Source organism: Erpetoichthys calabaricus, chromosome 13 (genome assembly GCF_900747795.2).
Source record: "Erpetoichthys calabaricus chromosome 13, fErpCal1.3, whole genome shotgun sequence".
Classification (NCBI taxonomy): domain Eukaryota; kingdom Metazoa; phylum Chordata; class Cladistia; order Polypteriformes; family Polypteridae; genus Erpetoichthys; species Erpetoichthys calabaricus.
In genome coordinates this window covers 101,645,726-101,668,283 of record NC_041406.2, presented here as the reverse complement: position 1 = coordinate 101,668,283, position 22,558 = coordinate 101,645,726, and the positions used below count along the sequence as shown (strand labels likewise).

At 35.1% G+C, this 22,558-nt stretch overlaps 1 protein-coding gene across 9 annotated transcripts in view; it reads left to right on the top strand.

Moving 5' to 3' along the window:
- The window catches only part of LOC114663544 (uncharacterized), a 314,220-nt gene that overhangs the window by 182,551 nt on the left and 109,111 nt on the right, over nucleotides 1-22,558 (top strand). For 3 of the 9 annotated variants that reach the window (XM_028817356.2, XM_028817355.2, XM_028817354.2), the window contains exons 1-6: nucleotides 3,504-3,706; nucleotides 8,128-8,196; nucleotides 9,991-10,015; nucleotides 12,605-12,688; nucleotides 13,648-13,731; nucleotides 18,784-18,920. The exons of the other annotated variants lie outside the window; for them this stretch is intronic. In XM_028817356.2, the coding sequence (XP_028673189.2) occupies nucleotides 3,545-3,706; nucleotides 8,128-8,196; nucleotides 9,991-10,015; nucleotides 12,605-12,688; nucleotides 13,648-13,731; nucleotides 18,784-18,920 (561 nt within the window). In that variant the 5' untranslated portion in view covers nucleotides 3,504-3,544. Of the gene's footprint in view, nucleotides 1-3,503; nucleotides 3,707-8,127; nucleotides 8,197-9,990; nucleotides 10,016-12,604; nucleotides 12,689-13,647; nucleotides 13,732-18,783; nucleotides 18,921-22,558 lie in introns of those variants that run through there. 9 annotated transcript variants of the gene reach the window in all.

The window sequence follows — 22,558 nt, the reverse complement described above, 5'->3', positions numbered from 1 at the left end:
TCATTCAATAACAGATCATGTAAGATTAGATGTGAAATTCAGGTTACAAGTTTTAAAACTAAGCAGAATCAGTAGTGTTAAAGTAACTCTAACAGATTTAAGATCGCGCTTTAAAGTGTGTATATGGGAAGAATTTTGAGTCAATCCGTGTCAAATCAACAGATTTTAGAAAATGTTCCCAATTGACCATCTGCGATTTGCTTCATGCTTGCGGAAAGTAATTCCCAGGTGTACAGTAACTAGTGTGCAAAGTTTTAAGTTTGTATTTTCATTTGTTTATGAAATATGGAGGATTTGAAAAGGAGGATTGCCCCTAATTTTGCTAAAAAAATGAGTGCTGCTAAAAATTGCAATGTTTCAAAAGGGCACCTAGTTGCTAAAGAAGTATAACCTGAGTAACACATTTAAAAAATGTGAAATTTATTTTTTAATGTAGAAATATTGAGAGCAAACGTTACTCTGCAGCACAAAATTTTTGAAATTTTCAGCAAGCCATAACCTGGGATTTATGCACCTTTGGCCCAAGTGTTTTGTAAGTTAAAGACATCTAACACTAAAGAAAAAATTAACACGTCTAGCATTGACAGTTTAAAAGTTATGACTTATGTAACTTTGAACAAGTGCTACAACAAAAAAAAAAAACAATAAACTTAGGCCTTTTCACACCAGAAATTAAAGAACATAACAAACCTACAATAATTGCATGCAAGTTTTTTTTGTACAGCATTTCCTAAAATCGGAGATGGTTGGCCTCTGTTGATTTCATGTAGATTGACATTATTTTTTTATACAGTACATATATTATACACTAGTGACTTTACTGTATACCTTATCCTTCTGGTCCTTGTTTCACATACAGTAGTGTAAACCCCTGTGAACTTAATTTTTAAAATGGGGACAAATTAATCAAAATTTGGCCTGTATGCCTAGACATGTCTAACTTTCATACCACAAATATACACATTACCAAACATTTTCCAATAAAAGCAATTTACAAATAGGACAGCATAATTATGGCATATTGGTAGGCACACTTGTCTCAGTGTGCAGGATTCAATCCTGCACCAGGTTGCTGTTAGTGTTGAGTTAGCATATTCTTCCTGTAAGTAGGTGATTTGGTCTCAAATCCCATAAAATGTTTTTAAGATTAATTGGTTAATCTAAAATGGCACAGTGTCGGTGTGTCCATAGGTGTGCCCTACAGTGGACTAGAACCTAGTCCAGAATATGTTCCTGCCTTGCTTCCATTGCTGATGGGATATGCTCCAGCCCTTTCTGACTCTGAGTTTGATTAAGCTGGTTCAGAATGGTATATATTGGGTAGGGAAAACATCTGCAGCAGCATGATGAGTTAGACCTGAGGAGTGATTAGTATGACATTGGGGATCATGTTAGTGAACCAGTTAAGTGCCTCAGATTTAGCACAAGCCTCTCTAGGCATTGTGGGCTTTTTTTTTTTTTTTTTTTTTTATTTCTAAATTTTTTTTTTTTTATCTTGGTTGCTGATCAGGGACTATTAACCAAAGTCTCTGACATTCTTATAGCCCTCTAGTTCATACAGTTTTTGGTTTGTTCACAGCAGTGTCTCTTGTAAGTGCTCTGTAGGGAAGGGTAAAGTGGTCAAACTAGTTCAGCTGGTAAGTATGGGAGCTTCCCCAGGGATGCATTAGAGCCGTGTCCAGCTTGTTTTAGTGATACCTTTATTTTAGTTGAAGTGAAAAGATAGAGAATTTTAAAATACACTGTCTTAACAGAGGAGCCACTTATTCATTGTCACTCACACCTGGAGACTATCTGCTTTTAAGTTAAATTTTTTTAACCTCTTCCAAGCATCTGTTAGGCTTGGAATTCTATATAAATACAGTTGAGCCTCAGTGTATGTTGGGTTAAATAAGCTGTTATGATCTGATGTAAAGTGTATTATAAATATTCATGAGTGGGGCAAAGCCTTTAACCTAAACATGAGAATGGTGTGTAAACAAAAAATGTAAAGTCAGTTTTAAAACCAACTGAAACTGAACCACTAGACCAGGGGTAGGCAACGTCGGTCCTGGTGAGCCGCAGTGGCTACAGGTTTTCATTCCAACCCAATTGCTTAATTAGAAACCAATCAATGCCAATCTCAGACCTTATTTAATTTTGTGGCTTGTTAGTCTGTGCAATGTAAGGCTCTTATATCGTAGATTTTTTTCCTTTCCAAGGATATCATCCAAATGATATGAAGCCTAAAACAGATCATTTTCAGTCTGTCACATTTTTCTATTAAGTGTTTTATTAAATCAAACAGTGCATGATGAACACACACAGATGTAATTGGAAAAAAGCTAGCTGGAGAACTGCTGGCTGCTTTGTCTTTTACATCGTATTGCTAATAAGGAGCAATTAAAACACTGAATGCAGCAGTTTAAGATTGAAATAAGCAATTAAGGTTGGAGAACCTTAACAAGCGAGACCACTAAAATGAAGCATCAAAATGTCACTTAAGCAATATGTGCTTCATCAGCAATAATTGAGTTCTCGTTAAGGAACTGGGTTGGAACAAAAACCTGCACATACTGCGGCTCACCAGGACCAACGTTGCCTACCCCTGCACTAGACAAATCAAGCAATAGTGATGACGATGTGAATTGGTAATCGGATGTTGACAGGGATAATGAAACAGACACATATGGCACTGTATGACTGAACCGCCATGATGTACGTGGTGACTTCAGTTGTGTAAAGCTGCAGCGGGGGAACAATATTTATGCATCAGAAAGGCAAAATGATTGTGATCACCAGGAATAGTCCAATGCAGCAATTGTCAATGTTTGTCACAGGAAAAATGTGAAAGTCACTAAGCCTTGTGCTGTGGTAGCCCAAAATAACACAATGGGTCAGGCACTGACATTCTGCCCTCTCCTGCATAAGCAACTGAAAAAGTGTGCAAAGAAACCTGCTTCTACTGTCCTGATTGCAACATGACATTTGTAGTATGTGTTTCCATTTTGACACTTCATGACTTAAACAACAACTGTTAGCTTATCAAAAAGATAGCACAGGTAAATATTTTGTTGCAGTATAGATTTTTTCAGTGCATAGCATCTGCTGTTCTTAGTGTTAATTTACCTTTGATGTAAGCTTGCATGTAAAATGCTCAAGAATGTAAGAATAGTTGTTTATTCAACTGTACAGAGGATGTGCTTTCTTTAATGTATAAAATGCATCATTTTCTTCTTGTGTTTTATAGCTACATGTTTTCCTTTGTGTATTGCAGGCTAATGTATTCCGTGCACCAGCTTAACCCACCTTTGAGCACATTTACCAGAATGTTAAAAATATTTAGAGTATTGTTTTTAAATAAGTGGTTATTTTATAGTATGTAGATAATTGAGTATGACTTGCCTAGTGTTCTTTCTTTGTAGAATTTACAAGTTTTCATCAAGAACCCCATTCTCTCACAATTGAAAAAATTCTATTTTCTGTTACTTTGTTTAATATTATCCTTTTCCCCTTTTTTTTTTTTTTTTTATATATATAGCTCGACCACGTATAAACTGAAAAGATGAGTTTTGATTTTACATCTGATGATGTTAGTCAAAACTCCGGATTTATTTTTCCTGAAAAACAGGAGGGAAACCTGATGACACTGACTCAACCCAAGATGTGTAAAGGGAAAACAAAGAAAATCACAGTTGCAAATAGAACTGGTGTTTGGGTTTGCAAGGTATGTCTTATTGCAGTTTACTACTGTTGGTTATTAATCAGCCTCATTTCAGTAACATACGTTTGTTTTTCTGCAAAACAAAAAAAAAATGACACAGACCTGTGGAACAATTTATAGTTAAAATGTTTTAAAATTTTTTTATTTATGATCAGAAAACAAACTTATAAAATAATGCTGCTCCACGTACTTGATCTTCTACAAGCTGTTTTTTTTTAAGCTGATGCTAATTGAAGTTTTTTGCCAAACAAAAATATAAGGAGGACATAATTAAAGAACATTAGCAATGAATCATTTGGGTCAGTCATTAACTTCTCTTGTGAAACATGAGTAGACTCTCTGTGCTTCAGCTTACATGAAACTTATGTAATGGACACTTACTTCATGGCTTTTGCATCCAAGCTCCAGAAAGGAGTATAGCAGATCAGTGGGATGAAGAGTAAAATAATCATTCGTGATTTTGTATAGGTTTGCTATATGTATCCCAGGTATGTGAATCATCCTGATTCCACTTTTCTCTTTGATCATGTCACTTTCTTTGCTATCATGTCACTATCCTATTTTTGTAAAAAGGCTGTTTTCCAAGTAAAGCTGCATCTTTCATGCTATGCAGATGCACTGTGAACACAAAAAAGAAAAAATATTAATGATGATGGAAACAAAGCATACAAGGACATATTATTTATTTGTAATATATTCAAACCATAATGTTTATTTAATTTGGCAACCCTAATGTACAGGCCAGTTATGTCACCTGAGCTAAATAGATTTGTCTGTAGTAAAGTTTGTGAAGGCTTATGCTATTAAACAATATTTTTTTATATTGGTTTTTAAAAATATTTTAGCTGAATTAAGGAATTATTATTTTTAAATATTAAGGAAACATTAAAGCTTTGAGATGAAGTGTTGTAATTACATACTGCTTTCTGTAAATTCTGTCATTTATTGGCCTACACTAGAAATAAAAAGATGATGAGTGGGATTTATAATGCAGGAGTGGACAAATCAGTAGTCTGGATGACCAAGACTACCAGTGTTTAATTCCCGACAACCAAACTACAGACTTGCAAAGACTGGCAGACTATCAGATGTTTTGGATCTTTGGTCCGTGCAATATTTTCCTGATCAAACACAATTTAATAAAAACGAAAGACCTGATTCTTGTGCAATCATGACTTGGGTGTTACTTTTAATGACTGCTGCTTATTGTGCGTCAGACTGCCGTAACCACCTGTCTAAAGCCCGGTTTGCACTTAATGTGCCCTTGGTGGTTTGTGAGGGCAGCATCTAAGAAAAATTGATGTCAGACCTGCCGATATACACTGGGTTTTAGTTGCACGCAGCATTCTGAATTTTTTTTTAAATATGCAACAATGCAGGCACAGCACCGTGTACCCTAAATGGTTTATTTCAAGGAGATGCTTATTACATGTGTGTCAGAATGATAAACGAAGGACTGATATATAAAGCAATAGGTTGTGAAAGTGCAAGAAAGACATGCTTGTCACTCACTCTCAAGAATATTATACTCGACCTGTTTTTGATGCTTTTGCTTAATAGGTCTGCATGCACTCATATACACACACACACACTAGTGAGCAATGTAAAGAAATTGTATATCAGAAATAAGCATTAGCTGTAAAGCAACTGGGGCATTGAGGGCAAAAATGAATCATATCCACTTGTTTAGTGTGATATAAATATGGTAATAAAGGCCTACTTTGTTATGGATTTTAAAAAAAAAAATAGGAAAGGACTAGGAAGACTGTTCTATTACTGTTTTAGTACCAATGACAAGTATGAAAGTAATCTTAAGTACAAGCAGTATTATGACAGAAATACTGTAAATGGAAAATAACTTCAAATAATGGAAGGACTTTATTATTAGGAAAGTAGCAATAACTATAGGACGGAGTCAGGGAATTCAAAGTGCTGTATGAAGAGAGCCTCCAGAAATCACTTATAAAAGCTGTCCTTTGTTTTCAGAGAAGACTAATTTTAGGATTAGAATGGTAAGAAACCATAATAACATTCAGCTTTTTACTAGTCATTCTGCAATATGTAACAAATGCTGAAACAGTGCAGAGTCATTTCATGAAATATACAAGATAAACTCAGATTGGAGTTACCTGCTACACCAGTGTAGATTTTTGTTTTTATCTCAGTGGTTGCTGAGTTAAGCTCGCAGTACGAGTCTTTTTTGTGTGACTCTGATTGGAGTTTACCTCTAAAGCTGGCAGAATAAGGGAAAATAGTGTATTTGTTTTATATTATTATTGGTTTCAGTAATACTAACGGGATGTTTACAATTGGCTGAGCTTATATCACCAAGAAAGAAGGGGTTGTGCTTGAAAGATGTTCTATGCACTGTTGAATCCTTCTCAGTCGCTGACCTTTAAATTTAGCAAAACACTGTTTGAGAGAGTGGGGCCCATCAGATGACTGCTGTGATTCTCCTGTATGACTGACGTTCAGCCAGGTCATGACGATTGCATAATCTACAGCAGTTTAGATAGTATAGAACATATCTCTCTATTATAAAAGAAAATCTTGAGACAAGCCAAGACTATTGTCAAGAGATTTTTCAAGTCCCGCCCTCCCCTCAACCATTTCTGTTTAACGGCCCATGCCCACGGTCCTCTCACGTCTTATTCGTGTGAATGCATTTGTCAGACACAGTTCCTGTGCTCTCAGCTCTTATAAATTTTTACATTTTCCTCGCTTTCAGTTCCCAATAAAAGAAGACTTACTATGTCCAAATCTTCTTGAAGAATTTCATCCCGAAGGATTATCAACCGAAGGAATGAGTACACGGGCAATCCTAGCACTGAGAAACGATGAAGTCAAACAAATTAACGCTGAAATTTGTCGATCAGTTACACGACAAAATCGTTAAATGCGTATCAATGGACCATGCTGAAACAGTTGGGTTTTGATGGTGCAGAAGATGAAAAAAATATCAACTTACAATATCCCGTAGAATATCTACAACCATTAACACAGTCCGGTCTTCCACTGGCTGAATTACTGTTGAAAGAAGGATGTATCGTAATGTTATTGCATAATTTATGAATGAGTGATGGGCTATGCAATAGGACAAGATTAGTTGTATTCAAAATTGGTCAAACATTTCTGACATGTAAAATTTTAACAGGCGACGAAAAAGGTAATGTAGGACATCTTCTATGGATAACATTAGACACCAAAGGAGATCTTGATATGTCATTTGTATTAAAAAGTTTACAGTTTCCCATTAGAATAGCATTTGCTATGACAATTAACAAATCACAGGGACAAACATTCGAAAAAGTCTGTTTATTTATTAATTTTAAGATAAGGTGGGGAGGATCTCCTCTGAGTCACTGTTTGGTTCAGTACACTATGTTTTTAAACAACTGTGAGGGCCTCCTACCATTGAGAAAGTGACCTAAGATATTCAGCAGCTTGGTGATCACATGTAATGGCTTGAATATTCCAACAATGCTTCTGTCACAAATTTTCAAGTGTTCAGCCTTAGGAAATAGACATTAACCTTTAGAAATCTGATTGGATTTGCACCATTACAAACATATCTTGCCTTATTCAGTCATAGAGAGGAATCTCATAAAAATAAGATGCTCATCTTTAACTGATTTTTGCTTTGGGCTGCTAACAGGTATACTGGAGGTTGTGAAAATGTCCCTTACTGTTAGCCATTAAACTGCAGAGTGGGAACAGACATTCTCTGGCTTGACAACCTATTCTTTACTAACATGAGAACCCTCTTAGTGATCTATATATACAGCTGCATTGAACATTAACACAGTTAAACCATTGACTGTGGCCAGCTAAAAGTTTGACACTGTAAAGGACATATTGCTCCCAAGAATAACCGTGAAGGTCAAATTGATGATGTTTTTGACATAGAAACTAATTGGTGGGTTGTAAATTAGATCTGAAAACAAAACTTAAGTATACAGCATTAATGCAGTATTTCAGTTAATTTTTGCTAAAATATTTTTGCATACTTTGGAAAATGCCTACACATGACATCATTTAAAAATCATCTATTTGCTAAAATAGTCTCATCCAGGATGCAGATTGTGTTTATTTTGTGGTAGAAGAGTGCTATGTACTTGTGTAAAACAAACCTTTATGAATAAACATTGCTGTTAAGAGTTGTAGGTAACCCTCCACCCTGTATATAAAGCTAGGCTACCAGAAAGAGTACCTGGACTACCAGGTTCGCAAAGCTAGTAGCCCAGCAGACTACCATATATGTTTACAATTTGTCCTCCCCAGTAATGTTGATTTTTGCCTATGGCAGTAAACTATTGACTGATGTTTTTTCTGAGTGGATTCTTTTGTTCTTTTTCACTCTTTCCTCCTTTGGCACACTTTCAGAAAACATTTTTAGCCGTGCATTTTTTTGTCTTTTCTTCTAGGACTGCAATGTGAAGTGCAGTTCTGAAATGGATTTGATGAATCATTTACTAGGATTCAAGCATAGAAAGGTATTTTTTATTTATTTATTTTTATTTTTCCTGGTACCTAAAAGTAAATTTTGTGTCATTCTTGGAGAAATCTCTTTCATCCTTAAACAAAGACTCTGCTGTATGTCCCATGCAAATATACCTTTATGTTCAGAACTATTTCATTATTGTAATGAAAGATCTTTGTTTGTTGAAAATTGTAAATTAATGAGAAGTTGCATATTATTTCTAAATTTCATAAATAGTACCTCTAAGTTTAAAGAACTGTAGTCCTGGAAATGTGAAAATGTAGATCATGGGAAATAAAGAATAGAATGTGGCCTACAATTCTACAGTGAAAGTATTGTTGGTGTTTAAAATAACCTGCACTTAATTAGATTTGACATCATGTAGAGTCTAATGAAACTATGAACAATCTTGTCTGTGCCTGTAAAGGCTAGGAACAAACAGACGTTAGAGATGTTGCAGAAGTGATAGAAAGTTTCCTTCTTTATTTAATGTGTGTAGAGATAAAAAAAAAAGATGGCCAAATTCTTAAGAGAAGTTGACAATGTAAATATTGCCTAGAATGAAAGAAATATATATTTATTGAGCTACTTAAAAAGTTCAACAGTTTTGATGTAGTTTGGGTCAATAACTTGTCATCCATCCAACATATATTTATGCAAGGCAAGTTACGATCCAGGTGGATTCTATTTATCACCCATTTTTAACATCAAACTAAATCTGAATTGCAGTTTTTTTCCTTTCACTTTTGCAATTACATAGCTGTTGGGGGATGCACATATGCATTGTTAGACCCAGGACTTCAATATCATACTGAAGCCATTTAAGAATTGATTATTATTGTTACTGTTTTATTTTTTCCCAATTTCTGAATTTATGGTCCTTATGCTTAACTTCAAATCAAAACTGGATTTCCCTATGTGCATAGGTAGCTTGTTTTCCTTGTTTTTATATCAATTTTCTGAGGGAACTTCTGTTTCTTATCCCATCTTGGGTTCATTGTTAAGTTTCAGTTGGCTTGGAATTAGTTAGAAATCAGTGTGTAGGTTTGCCTTGTAGCTGGTTCCTTCCTTATTCTCGTCACTACCCATATACAGTACAAAAAATGAAATCTAAGAAAGTGAAAATTATTCATATCATCATAGTAAATCCTTGTTTTCCTTATTGTAAGAATTATTGAGTAAGGGAATTTTGCTTATCTCATTGGCAGATATTTTTGCTGAATAAAAGCAAAACAACTCGCATTTAAAGTTTTTGTAAATGCATTTTTTGCAGTGCTGTCATATATGTTCATAATGTTGCAGGGTTGTTCAAATTAGCATCTTCGGTACTTTGACGTCTTAATGTATCTTTGAACACATCAAGAACAAAGACATTTAAAATTGTTTTTTTTTTGTTTGTTTTTTTTTTTTTGTTACTAAATAAAAAAAGATAAGATGAGTGGACTGAAAGTCCTGTTAAATATCTTTCCTCATATATTTTATTTATTAGATCATAAAAGTAAAAATTACTTTAACCAAGCCCAAATGTTATAATGATTGTATAATATGTTTCAACCTATCAGAACCTCATTATTTAATGGCCTAAAAATCCATATGGCAGTTTAAAAGCTGGCTTAATAATAGACCTTTAAAATTCTTGAAAGTTGTTTTTTAAGCATATTATACTTGTTCCTCATAGATTGATTGGTTTTGTCTTTTTATTTGTAATAAAATCTTGTTAAATAATGTGCCTCAATTTTGTATCTAATACTGTACCATTGTTCTACAAATTTTTTTGGGTTGATTTTTCCATCATCCTGTGGAGCAGCGAATGAGAAAAATTAATGCTGAGAGTAAGTATATGAAAAATTTCTAGTTTTGTACAGGTTAAGCGTTTTCCAAACTGCTTACAACTTTCGGAAGTCCTTCAGTCTGCTGAAGAGGGTGTTAGGGTGAACAAAGAACAGACAACTTGTTAATATTGCGCTATTCTTTCTTGATTTTGTAGTACTTGTTTAAGCATACCAGTAGGCCATCCTTTTACCCGATTAGGTAAAAGTTTGCTTTGGGATGGATCATATACTCCACAAATAAAATGTTTAATATAATAAGTTTCTGTGGTGACCAACACTGTACAACAGCAAACAATATCAAAAAGTCAATGGAAAAAAATCTTGCATAATTTTTTTAGCATAATCTGTGTTAAGTCATCCAGTTGAATGTTCACAACGTCCTAAACACACACAGTTTTACTAAAATATAGTTAAGTAAACCACTTCCAGTAAACCCCGTTGTTAACAAAAACAGAACCTGCTCATATATGCCCAGGAATTTGAATTGAAGACGCGAAAAACTGACCAATTCCCAAACCCCCCCCCATTGGTCAGGAGTCTTGCTGAGTGGCAGCTTATTCTTTTAGCTAACATTGCACTACACATAATATCAAAAAAGTGTGCACTGAGAGACTGTTAAAACTACACGTAAAAAGTAAAAGAAAAATGAGTGAAAGCATTATCAGAATGTGAATATGCCTTGTACTTCTGTATATCAGATGCTTCAACAAGCAGAAGGCCAGTTTTTCCATGCAGTTTCACAGATTGCTGCTATATACGGTAATCCCAAGGTACCCCAGTTGTCCATCCATCTTCCAACCCGCTGAATCCGAATACAGGGTCACGGGGTCTGCTGGAGCCAATCCCAGCCAACACAGGGCACAAGGCAGGAACCAATCCCAGGCAGGGTGCCAACCCACCACAGGTACCTCAGTTGTAGATATGAATATAAATTTAACAATGAAAAGCGGATCTACAATTCAGTAGCTTGGTTGCACCTGAGTACTTTCCCTTTTCGCTCATTAGAGCATTTTACAAAGGTGGTTTATGTAACAATATTTTAGTAAAAATACATGCGTTTCAAACTTTGAAAGCATACAGATGGGTGGCATGATGTGTATATTATGCAACATGAGAGATGCAAGTTTTTTTCATGTGCATTTTTGGTATTGTTTGCTGTTGTCCAGTATTGGTAACCATGCATATGAGTTATATCAGAAACTTTTATCTCTGCTGTCATGAAAAATTACATTAAAAATTTTTTTTGGTCATCACTACAAGCTGCATTGGTTCAGTAACATGTTAAAAAGAATACAATTTTTAGTTGGGTAATTCCTTTAAAATTTTAATACATCTTGATACCTAAATTTGTGATTGCTGTAGTAGGTATTATTTACTTGGTAATGAATGGGAGTACCATATCAGCAAAAAATAGCAATCCGTGTTCATTGGCAATAAATACAATAACTATACCAGAAATAATTTTTATTTTTTTTTTTTAGATTTTGCCATTAGCAGATGTATCTGTTTAGGAAAAGCTGCAGTGCAAATCAATTTAAAAATGCATTGATTATAAAGTGAAGTTTTCTTTCTTTTTTTATGGTATAATATAGTGCAATCACAGGCACATCATTTGTTTTTCAGAAAATGTTCAGTCATAAAAAATTTTTTAATTTAATTTTTTTTTAATTAATTTAATTTTTTTGAAGGATGTTTAATAAATTAAACAATTGTATATTTATTGATACATTAGATTTAGAGAAATATCTCACCTTTAATAATATTTATAGTTGAATATGTTTTCTTCCCACATATTAGGTTGATTGGCTACTATAATTCATCCCAGTATGAATGAGAATGTGTGTGTGTGTTTGTCTTTGACATGCAGTGGTCTGGTATTCTGTCCAGGGTACATTCCCACTTTGTACCCACTTTTGATGAATAGATAGCCTTTTTCTCTAACTTTGAACTAGATGAGTAGGATAGAAAGGGAATAGATGAATAATAAGAAGGAACAGGAATCTTAATTACATTGGTACTTTTTTATTTTTTCTCTCTTTCATGCCTGAGATGTTAACCTGCTTCAGCACTAGTGATTGAGCACCACAATTTAAAAGTGATATTGAGTAAGATGGGAGGGGTGGTGTTAGTTCATATGTAAATATGTAATTGTAAAAAAAGGGATGAACAGATAAGCAGACATCTAGTATGGAGTTTTATTAATATTCTGTGTTGCATGTTTTACTAGTCAAAATTAGTAATACATGTAAACAATTATTTTGAATTAATTTTTTTTCTATGATGATTAAGTTTTGTGTAATTTAAAATTGTAACTATCTCACTCTCTCTGCGGGTAATACATATTCAGAGGTTTGTTTTTTGACATCTAATTCATGGACTAAATTAATTGTCCTTAATACAAGTACACGGTAATCTCTAAACTCTGATAATAATTCTGGTTCTATTTTAATTTTTTTCAATATACTCACCAGTCAAATTTTATGTAGGTATTTTTTATTTTTGAATTTTATTTATTTTATTTTTTTTTGGGTAAATGACTGAAAAAAAAACTTGCACTTAATAAATCATAGTACATCATGCTTTTTTCAGAACTGATAGAAGAAACAGATAAGCAAGTTCAGAATCCACTAAGTAAATCTGTGACCGATCTAGAGGGTTCCAAACCAGTCATTGGTAAGTGAGCTTGATTATTTATTTCTTGCATTTTATACAGCTAAAAACAAATAAAAATCAAATTTAGTTTAGTGTTTATTATATTTCTTAAGTATCTACACTGAAACTATTTTTGTAAATGATAGTAATTTTTTGCTAAATATATTAGCACAAATATAGTACATTGTGCCATTTTTCTTAGGTGTAATGAAAACATCAGACAAGCAGGTTCAAAATACAGTATATGGATTTGTAAAACATTTTGCAGCATAATGAACATGTTGTTGTTAAGTAAACTTGACTATTTATATGTTTTCTCCCCATCTCTGTTATGTCACATTTTCTATTTCTTCACTTGATATTCATACAATACTTGGCTCAGTGCTCAGCAAATGAGCTGGCCCACTTTTCATTGGTTATATGCTAGTCCGTTCTTGGGACAGCTTTTCATACGGTTGCACTGCTAAATGTGGCAGGATTATATTAGAGTAGAAAAATTTTATTAAACCCATAGGGAAATTTAGATACATACAGCACTAGAAACATAAAAAAAGCAAGGATACGGACTCATAGGACAAATAATATTGGCAATCAATAAATAAATAAAAATAAATGTAAAATACATCAGAGGAAGCTTTGAATTGCCTGATAGCAGTGGGCAGAAAAGACCCCCAGAGGCACTTCTTTGCACACTGTGGCGGAACAAGCCTGTGGCTAAAAGTGCTCCTAGGTAGTGCCTCATAGAGGGGATTTTTCATGATGGCATCCAATTTTGCCATCACCATCCAACAGGTTCCAGTATGTCCAGGGTTCGTTGTGTAATAAAGCAGGCTTTCTTGATAAATTCAGATATTGTGCTCTTCTGAGCTTAGGTTGCTTCCCCTGGAGACTGCAGTGTAGAACACCACATTTGTAAATTAAATTTTGCTAAATATATTATAGCACAAATATAATACGTTGTGCCTTTTTTTTTCTTTCAGGTGTAACGAAAAAATCAGACAAGAAGTTTCACAATATAGTATATGAATATTTAAAAAACTCACAGCGTAGCGAACCAATTATCGGTAAGTGAGCTTGACTTCTTGGCATGCTGGAAGTCCACCACCAGCTCTTTTGTCTTGCCGATGTTGAGTTGCAGGTTGTTGTCCCTTCACTACAAGACCAAGTTTACCACAACCTTCCTATACTCTGGCTTGTCTCCATTATTAATGCAGCCTATGATAGACAAATCATATGAAAATTTCTGTAGATTGCAAGCACTGGTATTGTGCTGAAAGCCTGTTGTGTAGAAAGTAAACTGGAAGGGAGACGGGTCTGTTTCCTGAGCTGCTTCAGTATGCTAAAAGTATATAATCTTGTTTGTACATTATTTTTCAATTGTTAATTCTGTTGCATAAAGCAACATCAATGTAATTTCTAAGCAGTATTCACTTTAATTCATGCTTCATTTTCTGCGCCGAAGTGAACCAAAATGTAAAATCTATTCAAAGGCAGTGTTAAGAAAAAAAAAAAAAGGTGCTCTACTCTGCTTTGAATAATAATTAAACATTGTGCAAGTTTAACGAGTTCTTCCAATTACAAGTTATGTCCAGTGCAAGTACATTGGTATATTATTAAACTTATTCTCTTATTTTATTTTTTTTTATTTGTATGACTTACTGGCTGTCCATTACAATTTTTATTTTTATGGTGTGATGCACGTTATATAGCACTCCAATTCTTATTGTGCCTCACTTGCATAGCATGATTTACTTAATAAAATGTCCACACTTGAAGTAATGAGAATAGTATAATGGATCTTATATGTATTGATGAGTCCTAAAGGCTTAAAGATTATTTTCATCGTGAGAACAGTGTAAGTGTTTATAGCAGGGAGTGGTAGCGCCACAGATTGACAAGGTTCAATGAACTAATGACAAGTGTTTCCTTTTACAGTGCCGCCTCAAAGCCACAATGGGGACAAAATAACTACAACAATAACACAAAATAAGCATGACACAAATAATGGTTTTATTTGTATCTTTAATTAAACAGTCTTTGCATATAGGACTTGTAAAGAGAACCCTGGTAAAAGCTGACAAAGATGAATGCAGCAGTTCATTAAGGTGTTCTGGCTGTTGTCTTCTCCATATGCTATTGGAGCCTACAGATGTTTGAGAGTGGCAAGTGACAAAGGGTTGAAATTCTCAAGTCCAAAAATTGAGCAGGAAAGTAGCTGTGGTGCTCCTTGGTCTCTGGGGTTCAGTTGTTGTGAGGACTCAAATGGCAGTGTGTGGTAACACTTTAGTTAACTTTAAGACAATGCTGCTTTGGTACAATAAACCAATCAGTGTTCAAGTATGAGCTTCACACACAACCCCTGGTTTCCCCTGCTAGAAAATATATCGGGAACAAATTACCTTATCAGCATTTCTATTGGCAGAGCCCAAAAAATTATTTTCTCAGAGACTGATACATTTTTGCTTTGTTTCATTATTACACCGTATAATAGAAGCAGAAGAAAGCAATGTAACATAATGATAATAGTAAGGAAGGATATATGAAAAAATAATTTCTAATTAGATTATGGGACTGCAACATTTTACATTTTAAATGTAACATTTAAAGAATACACTGATCACAGTGAGCTTATTATGTAAGCTTTATGGCTCATTGTCCCAGCCATCAGCAACTGTATGTACAGTATATGTGTATGAAAATATATATACACAGTGGCATGCAAAAGTTTGTGCACCCTTGCTTAAAATGTCTGTTACTGTGAATAGTTAACTGAACAGAAGATGAACTAATCACCAAAAGGCATAAAGTTAAAGATGACGCATTTCTTTTCAGCATTTCATGCAAGAGTTGCATATTTTTTGTTCTATACAATTGTATAGTGAAAAAAGGAAAATGGAGCACCATGCAAAAGTTTGGATACCCCAATATATTTGAGGTCTCGGATAACGTTTACAAAAGTCTCTAACTTTAATTAGCCTGTTAGGGCTATGGCTTCTTCAGTCATCTTTAGGAAACCCCAGGTGATTAAAAATGCAATGCTGTGTAAATTTCTGACTCTCTCAAACCTTGTCTAAACAATCAACAGCCATGGACTCCTCTAAGCAGCTGCTTAGCACTCTGAAAAATAAAATAATTGATGCTCACAAAACAGGAGTAGTCTACAAGAAGATAGCCAAGCGTTTTCAGGTAGTTGTTTCCTTAGTTTTGTTTTTTTTTTTTTTTTTGTTTTGTTTTTGTTCTTTATTTCGCCTTATACAATTTCTTGTATTAGGAATTTGTTCGTTTTCGCATACCCCTTGGGGTCAGAGCGCAGGGTCAGCCATTGTACAGCGCCCCTGGAGCAATTACAGGTTAAGGGCCTTGCTCAAGGGCCCAGTGGAGTAGGATCTCTTTTGGCAGTGACAGGGATTTGAACCGGCAACCTTCGGGATACCAGCACAGATCCTTAGCCTCAGAGCCACCACTCCGCCCCAGTTCATAATGTTATTAAGAAATGAAAGTAAACTGGAAAGGTGGAGGTCAAGCTGAGGTCTGGAAGATGTTGGATTGCTAGAAAAGCAAATAAAAACCCCCATTTCACTGCAAGAGGCCTTTAGGAAGATTTAGCAGGCTCTGGAGTGGTACTGCACTGTTCTACTGTATGGCAACACTTGAACAAATACGGCCTTCACGGTAGAGCCAGCAGAAGAAAAACTTTCCCGCATCCTAGCTGCAAAATTCGGCACCTGCAGTTTGCAAATGAACATCTAAACAAGCCTGAAGCATTTTGGAAGACACTCCTGTGGACTGATGAAGTCAAAATATAACTTTTTGGCTACAATGTTCAAAGGTACAATGTTCAAAGGTATGTCTGGAGAAAAAAGGGTGCCGTATTCCAGGGAAAAAACACGTCTCCACTATTGAGCATTGAGGTGGATCGATCGTGCTTTGGACTTGTATGGCAGCCAGTGACCCAGGAAACGTCATTGGTAGATGGAAGAATGGATTCAAATAAATACCAGCAAATTCTGGACGCAAACATCACACCATCGGTAAATAAGTTGAAGTTAGAATGTAGGTCCTACAATACGATAATGATCTGAAACACACTTCAGAATGTACAATGGGATACCTCAAAAGGCACAAGCTAACGGATTTGCTATGGCCCTCGCAACCTCCGATCTAAACATCATTTAAAATCTGTGAGTAGATCTCAAAAGATCAGTGCATGCACACCAGCCCAAGAACCTTGCAAAATTAGAAGCCTTTTGCAAGGATAAATGGGTGAAATTATCCCAAGTAAGAAATGAAAGACCCTTAAGTGGCTACAAAAAAGCATTTACAAGCTTTTATACTTGCTATAGGGGATGCTAGTAAGTACTGACCATGTCTGGTGCCCAAACCTTCGCCTCATGTCCTTTTCAGTGTTGTTTTTTTGTACCTGTGATTGATGGAAATGAAAATGTAATTTTACTTAAATTATTGAAGAAATCAGTTCATCTTCTGCTCACTTAACTATTCACAGTATTTTAAGCAAGGGTGCCCTAACGTTTGCATGCCACATAAAATGTGGTATTCCTTCAAGAGTATCAGAGTAATTAGAATGAACAGTCACAATAATTGTGTCCTCATATACGAAAGGAATTGCTAAAGAACTGAGTATCAATTCAGAGTGCACAAAGTTCCCAGTTAATAGAAGTTATGCTGCAGACTATTCAGTGGTCAGGTACAGTTTTTAATTACTTATTTCACTGACGCTTTTATCCAAGGTGACTTACAAAATTTAATATACAATTGGTTAAGTTTCTTTTGTTTTTCCAACTGGAAAACACACAGGTGAAGTGACTTGCGTATGGTCACACAGTATCAATAGTGGAATTTTAACCCACAACGTCCAGGCTGAAGTCCAAATCCTTAACCACTGTGCCACACTGCCTTTTAAATGATGGAGTTCACTGTATCATTGCTGTCAGCTGCTTATTCATCATTATCCCAAATCACCTTGATGTAGGAGTGCACCACTTCCAATCATTCTATAACCTGGTCACTCCACTTATGAAAACAATCTATGAGGTGGCAATTTAGGACCATTTTATTAAGACAATGTTAGATTCACCAGATCCTACAGCTAATATCTTTCCTGGTCTTGGTTTCCTTCTAGGAATTGTCTCCTGCTCTTGATCACATTTCTTTTGCCTTGAATTGCTTAATAGTTAATTAGATTTGCATAATTTTAATAGCTATATTTTACAAAAGCATGATTAGTTCTGTTCTGTTTCAAGCATTCACAGGCAAGTAAAAGTTAAGATAAATAAAACATCATATATATTTGTTAAATTTCTGGTAACTCATTTGAACTTGGATAAAAACCTTGGGGAAAAAAAATGTATGAACTGCGGTATTAATTGTGTATTGTATGCAAATTACCGTATATACTTACGTATAAGTCTGGTCTTGAAACCCAAAAAATCGATCATAAACTCAGACCCCAACCTATACATCCGCTCAAAAATGCGACCTTAAAATTTTTTTTTTTTTTTTATACATCTTCTTGCACCCTCCAGTCTCACACCAGTTTCTCAGACACATCGAATTTTGTTGCTGCAACGCAGTTACCAATTTTTTTCGCCACTTCAACGACTTTTAATTTAAAACCAGCTTCATATTTTCTTTTGATCGAACGCTCCATAGTAGATAAGGGATGCTCTTACGATAAAGGTGTATGAGGGTGTGAGATACAAAAAACACAAAACGGTGCAAACGTCGCTTCGGAATAGTTTGGGTATTACCGTGTGGTCACGTAGGCACAATACATAGAAAAAAGGCAGTGTGCTCCATGGTTACTCTCTCAGGTGGGCATTAGCATATCATAACCTCTTGGACCAATAGCGTGAGTTTTCAGCAATCGACTTATACGACAGACATTATAAAATACTGGAAATTATACGGTAAAATCAAGCCCCGACTTATCCACAGGAGATCTTAAACGTGAGTATATACGGTCACCAGCTTGCTTTGTATTAAAAACATTGTGTGTCCACTTTGATAACCTTATGCCTAAAACAATAGGATTAAATGTGTTCACTGATCTGCACAGATAATCTTTTGAAACAAAATTGTATTATTCTAATCAACAGGTCTAAATCATATTGTACGGTTTCGTTCGACTTCAGACAATGTGCGTCCCGCGTATTTCTGCACATTGTGTAATGTTCTGTCAAAAAATAAAATAATTTTGCATATCACTGGCGTGGATCATCGGAATAAATATTTGGTAAGTAAATATTTGAATTTCTAATTTTCTATTATATGCAGAATCTCAAATAGCTTCTATCAATATATTAATAGGTTGAAGGAATTAGGTTTTGTTGCTGTAATCCTTGAAGCACACTATACAAGGGGCATGACCATAGGTAATATTCAGATATAGATTCATGGGTAAATCAAGTGCTTCATGTCTTTGCTTAGATGTAACCAACATTGTCCTGTTCAATGCCTGTAGTACATTTGTTAATGACCAGTTTGTTGGTCTGCCTCACATTTATTGTAAATCTTATTTATGGTCCACACTCTGATGTACTTACACTATCCTTCTGGGGTAACCCTAACCCTTCTGTTGCAGAAAACATGCATCTTTTTTGAACAAGAGAATCATAACCTTGAATTTGGAGGTACAAATTCAAATTCAATCTGCCTGACATACCATTAGGGGAAACTGCTCTGGTGTGCCCAAAATTCTATTGAGATATGACTAAGAGAGTAAAACCATCTGCAGTGAGCAGAGATACCTTCCTTAGAATTAGAATTAAGACATTTGTGGACGAGTAAAAAGAATAAGGAAACATAACACTATCCTGGGCACTTCAATATCCTCAATATGCTGAATCTATGAATGCACTTTCACACAGTAGAACGCTAAAAAGTTTAATTCTGAATTAAAAGATAATGCATTTTCTTATGATATTGTGAATATAATACACATTCATCCATGTTATCTGTATTATTGACACAGGAAGTATTAGTTGAATACAGTATCACCAAAGTAATAGATTCATAAACAGAAATTGTATATAAAACCACAAAAAATACAATTCCACAGAAATGACAATTATATTTCATTCAAGGTTAAAAAAATCTTGAAAATAAAATGACAATCAATTATATTACTAATAAAATTTAAGAAATCACAAAAGTTATGTTAAAGACAGCAAAAAGAAAAAAGAACCATGGGATCCAAATCGCCTGTAACATCATATCTAATAAAATAACACTTAACAAAATATGATAATTCTTTGTCATTTGCATACATTCTTCAGAGTATCAGCAGAGTGGTCGATTGTATTTTTTTTTTATTTAAAAAAAGAAAAGAAAAAAAAATTCTTTGGCTAAACCATCAAGGTAGGAGATGAAGTTTTATTCCATTTGTGCAGAAACTTCACTATAGGACAGGATAAAAGCAGGTCACCGGCGCTGTTAGTAGTGAGTTGCAGCAATCCAGATGTGACAATATAAAAACTATGGATTGGAAGTTGTGGTGCATACTAATAATAATAATACATTTAATTTCTGTGTCCCCTTTCCCATTCCCAAGGTGCTTATTAAACAGTAGGGTATATGTAACATTGGATACAAATATTTTCTGCATAGAACACTGAATAGCTAAATACCGGATACACAAAGCATTACATAGAATAAAAGGAAAAAAAGAGTAAAATACTAAATTCATTACTAAAAGAAATGCCTGAACAAATAACAGAATTTTTGATACAACACACACACAAATTATCCTGAGCATCTGAAAAGAGATGAAAGAAGTGTCGGAATGTTAAAACTCATCTGTTCAGGAAGGCTTTTAATTTAAGTTCTTTAATAAACCAATGAATTGAGTCAGATGATCTAATTAATTACAGGAGGTCTTTCCAAAGTCTGGGTGCTGTACAGCTGAAGGCCGTGTTACCCATAACCCAAAAACAAAATTGTCAGAATCAGAGGAGCTTAGTAGGTGAACAGGAGCATAGCGATTTGAGAAGTTCACTGATTTAGTCCAGTGCAAGGCCATTTAAAGCTTAGTAGGTTATTGATAGAATTTTATATTCAGTCCAGTAAGACACAGGAAGCCAGTGAAGGCGAAGAAGGATGTGTGTTATGTGCTTACTGTTGCTGGTCCATGTAAGGACCCTTGCAGCAAACTTTTGAATCAATATGAGCTTTGATACAAGATTAGAAGCAGCACCTATCAGCAGGGAATTAAAATAATCGAGGCGGGATGTGATAAAAGCATGGGCATGTTTCTCAGCATTAGAAAAGGAGAGAAATGAGTGAACACGGGATATGTTACGGATCTTACAGTAAGAAACTTTCTTAATGGGTTTTATGTGGGTGGATTAAGAAAGGGGGGAAACAAAAATGACACCAAGATTCCTTGCATTAGAAAAAGGTCTGATGAGATCACCATCAAGAGTGTCTGAAAAGGAGCTTATTTTCTTAAGATGCACTTTAGTTCCATTTGCAGGAGTTCAGTTTTGTTGCAGTTTAATTTTAATTTTCTGTGACTGGCACTGAGCTGGATCTGCTCTTGCCGAAACTAACAAACTCTTGCCTATCAGTTAGATAGGACTTAAACCATTGGAGGGCAGTGGGAGAAATACCCAGAATGTTCTCCATTCTGGACAGTAGAATGTCATGTTTGACTGTGTCAAATGCTGCACTGAGGTCTAACAGAATAAATATTCTGGTTTGTCCAGAGTCTGCTGCCAACTGTTAGTTACCCGAAGCAGAGCAGTTTCACAGCTGTGCTGTACTCTGAAACCAGACTGAAAGAGTTCCATCAAATTATTTGAAGTTAAGTAATTAGTTTGAGTTGGGAGGCTACAACACACTGAAGAACTTTTGACAGAAAAGGTAAGCGAGAGAGAGGCCAGAAATTGTTAAGATTGTCAGCATCAAGGCCAGGCTTTTTTTAACACTGGGGTTACAGAAGCAATTTTAAAAAGGGCTGGCACAAAGCCAGTGTCAAAGGATGTATTTTTGATTTATTGTTGTAACAATCTGGATTATTGCATGAAGGCAAAATTTAAGAAGTGTGGTGGGGATGTGTCCAGTACACAAGTAGTCTGTCTCATCTTACAAAGCAGGTCATTAACAAATGCAGATATGACTGTTGAAAATTTAGAAAAGGAGCTGGATGGAGTGGGAAGACAGGGAAAGATATAACTATATAATGAATTTATGTTAGTTGAATTATTTAGATCATTAATTCTATTACAGATAAAGTGGAGGAATTTTTTCACAGACTTCAGTAGAGGAGGTAATTGGGCCAAATGCAAGTTGGAGTAGTTTATTAACTACAGAGGACAAAACCCCAAGTTATCATGGCCACTTTCTATTATTCTGCCATAATGTGTGTTCTTGGCTGTAATAAGTGCATCACTGTAAGCCCTTTGATGGTCTGAGAAAGTGCACAGTGAGGCCAGTTTTGTGTGACATTCTCTTAAGGCATCTTCTAGCTGCATTTCATAGACCGTAAATCTGAATTGTACCATGGAGCTGAACCCTTAAAGGAAACCTTATGTTTTAAAGGTGTTTTTAAAGCTGTTTTATCTAGTGCATAATGAAGGGCTGAGTTATAGTAATAATAATAAAACATTTTATTTATATAGCACATACTGTAGTAGTCAACAAGAATATCTAATGTTGATGGAATAGGGGAAGAGGGAAAAAGATCATAAATTGACCCATCAAGGATAGAGGGACTGATATTTTTAAGGTTTCTGAAAGAAATTTGATGTTCTTGCAGGTAAGAGGAGGGAGAGGTAATGAGACAGTGAAAAGTACTGCTTTATGATTAGAGAGTCCCAAATCACTGCTGTAAGTGTTGCTGACAGATAAGCCAGGTGTGCAGATCAGGTCCAA